Source organism: Mesitornis unicolor, unplaced genomic scaffold, assembly GCF_000695765.1.
Source record: "Mesitornis unicolor isolate BGI_N332 unplaced genomic scaffold, ASM69576v1 scaffold17916, whole genome shotgun sequence".
Lineage (NCBI taxonomy): Eukaryota > Metazoa > Chordata > Aves > Mesitornithiformes > Mesitornithidae > Mesitornis > Mesitornis unicolor.
The window spans coordinates 1,877-2,604 of NW_010193146.1; the positions used below are offsets into that span (position 1 = coordinate 1,877).

General features: G+C 62.6%; 1 protein-coding gene across 1 annotated transcript in view; it reads left to right on the forward strand.

Moving 5' to 3' along the window:
* Window positions 1-724, forward strand: part of LOC104542901 (AP-1 complex subunit sigma-1A) — a gene marked incomplete at its 3' end in the record, with an annotated part of 2,455 nt that extends 1,731 nt beyond the window's left edge. The window contains exon 3 of the mRNA XM_010187364.1: window positions 669-724. Coding sequence (XP_010185666.1) covers window positions 669-724 — 56 coding nt within the window. The remainder of the gene's footprint in view (window positions 1-668) is intronic.
* Window positions 725-728: the final 4 nt, after the last annotated feature.

Genomic DNA, 728 nt, shown 5'->3' on the forward strand with positions numbered 1-728 from the left:
AGGGGCCCCCAGTGGCCACCAGGAGCACCCCATGGCCACCTTATGGGTCCTTGGCCATCCTAAGGTCAACCCAAAACCACTTTAGGCCACCTTAGGGCCACCTTGGGGCAATGCTATGGGTGCTTGGGCCACCCTAGGACTACCCCAGGGCCACCAAGAGCACCCCATGGCCACCTTATGGGTCCTTGGCCTTCCTGAGGTCAACCCAAAGCCACCTTGGGCCACCTCAGGGCCACCAGGGCCACCTTGAGGCAATGCTATGGGTGCTTGGGCCACCCCAGGGCCATCCCATGGCCATGGGGACATCACCAGGTCCATCCCATGGTCGTGGGACCACCCCAAGGTCCACACCGTGGCCATGGGGACAGCCCAAGGTCCACACCGTGACCATGGCACCACCCCAAGGTCCACTCCATGGCCATGGGGACACCCCCAGCCCCATCCCACGGCCATGGCCACCCCCCTCAACACCCACCCCATGGGCACGGGGCCCCCCAAAGCCACCCTAATCCCCCTGATCCCATTAACTCCACCGCCTTAATCCCCGGGAGCCGATTAGCGCCGCCGCTAATGAGGATGATGGGGATTAACCGCTAATGGGGGGTGACGGGGGGGTTCCTCCGATGATCCTAGGGGGGGTGTGTGTGTGTGTCCCCAAAACTGGGCAGGTGTGCGAGCTGGACATCATCTTCAACTTTGAGAAGGCCTACTTCATCCTGGACGAGTTC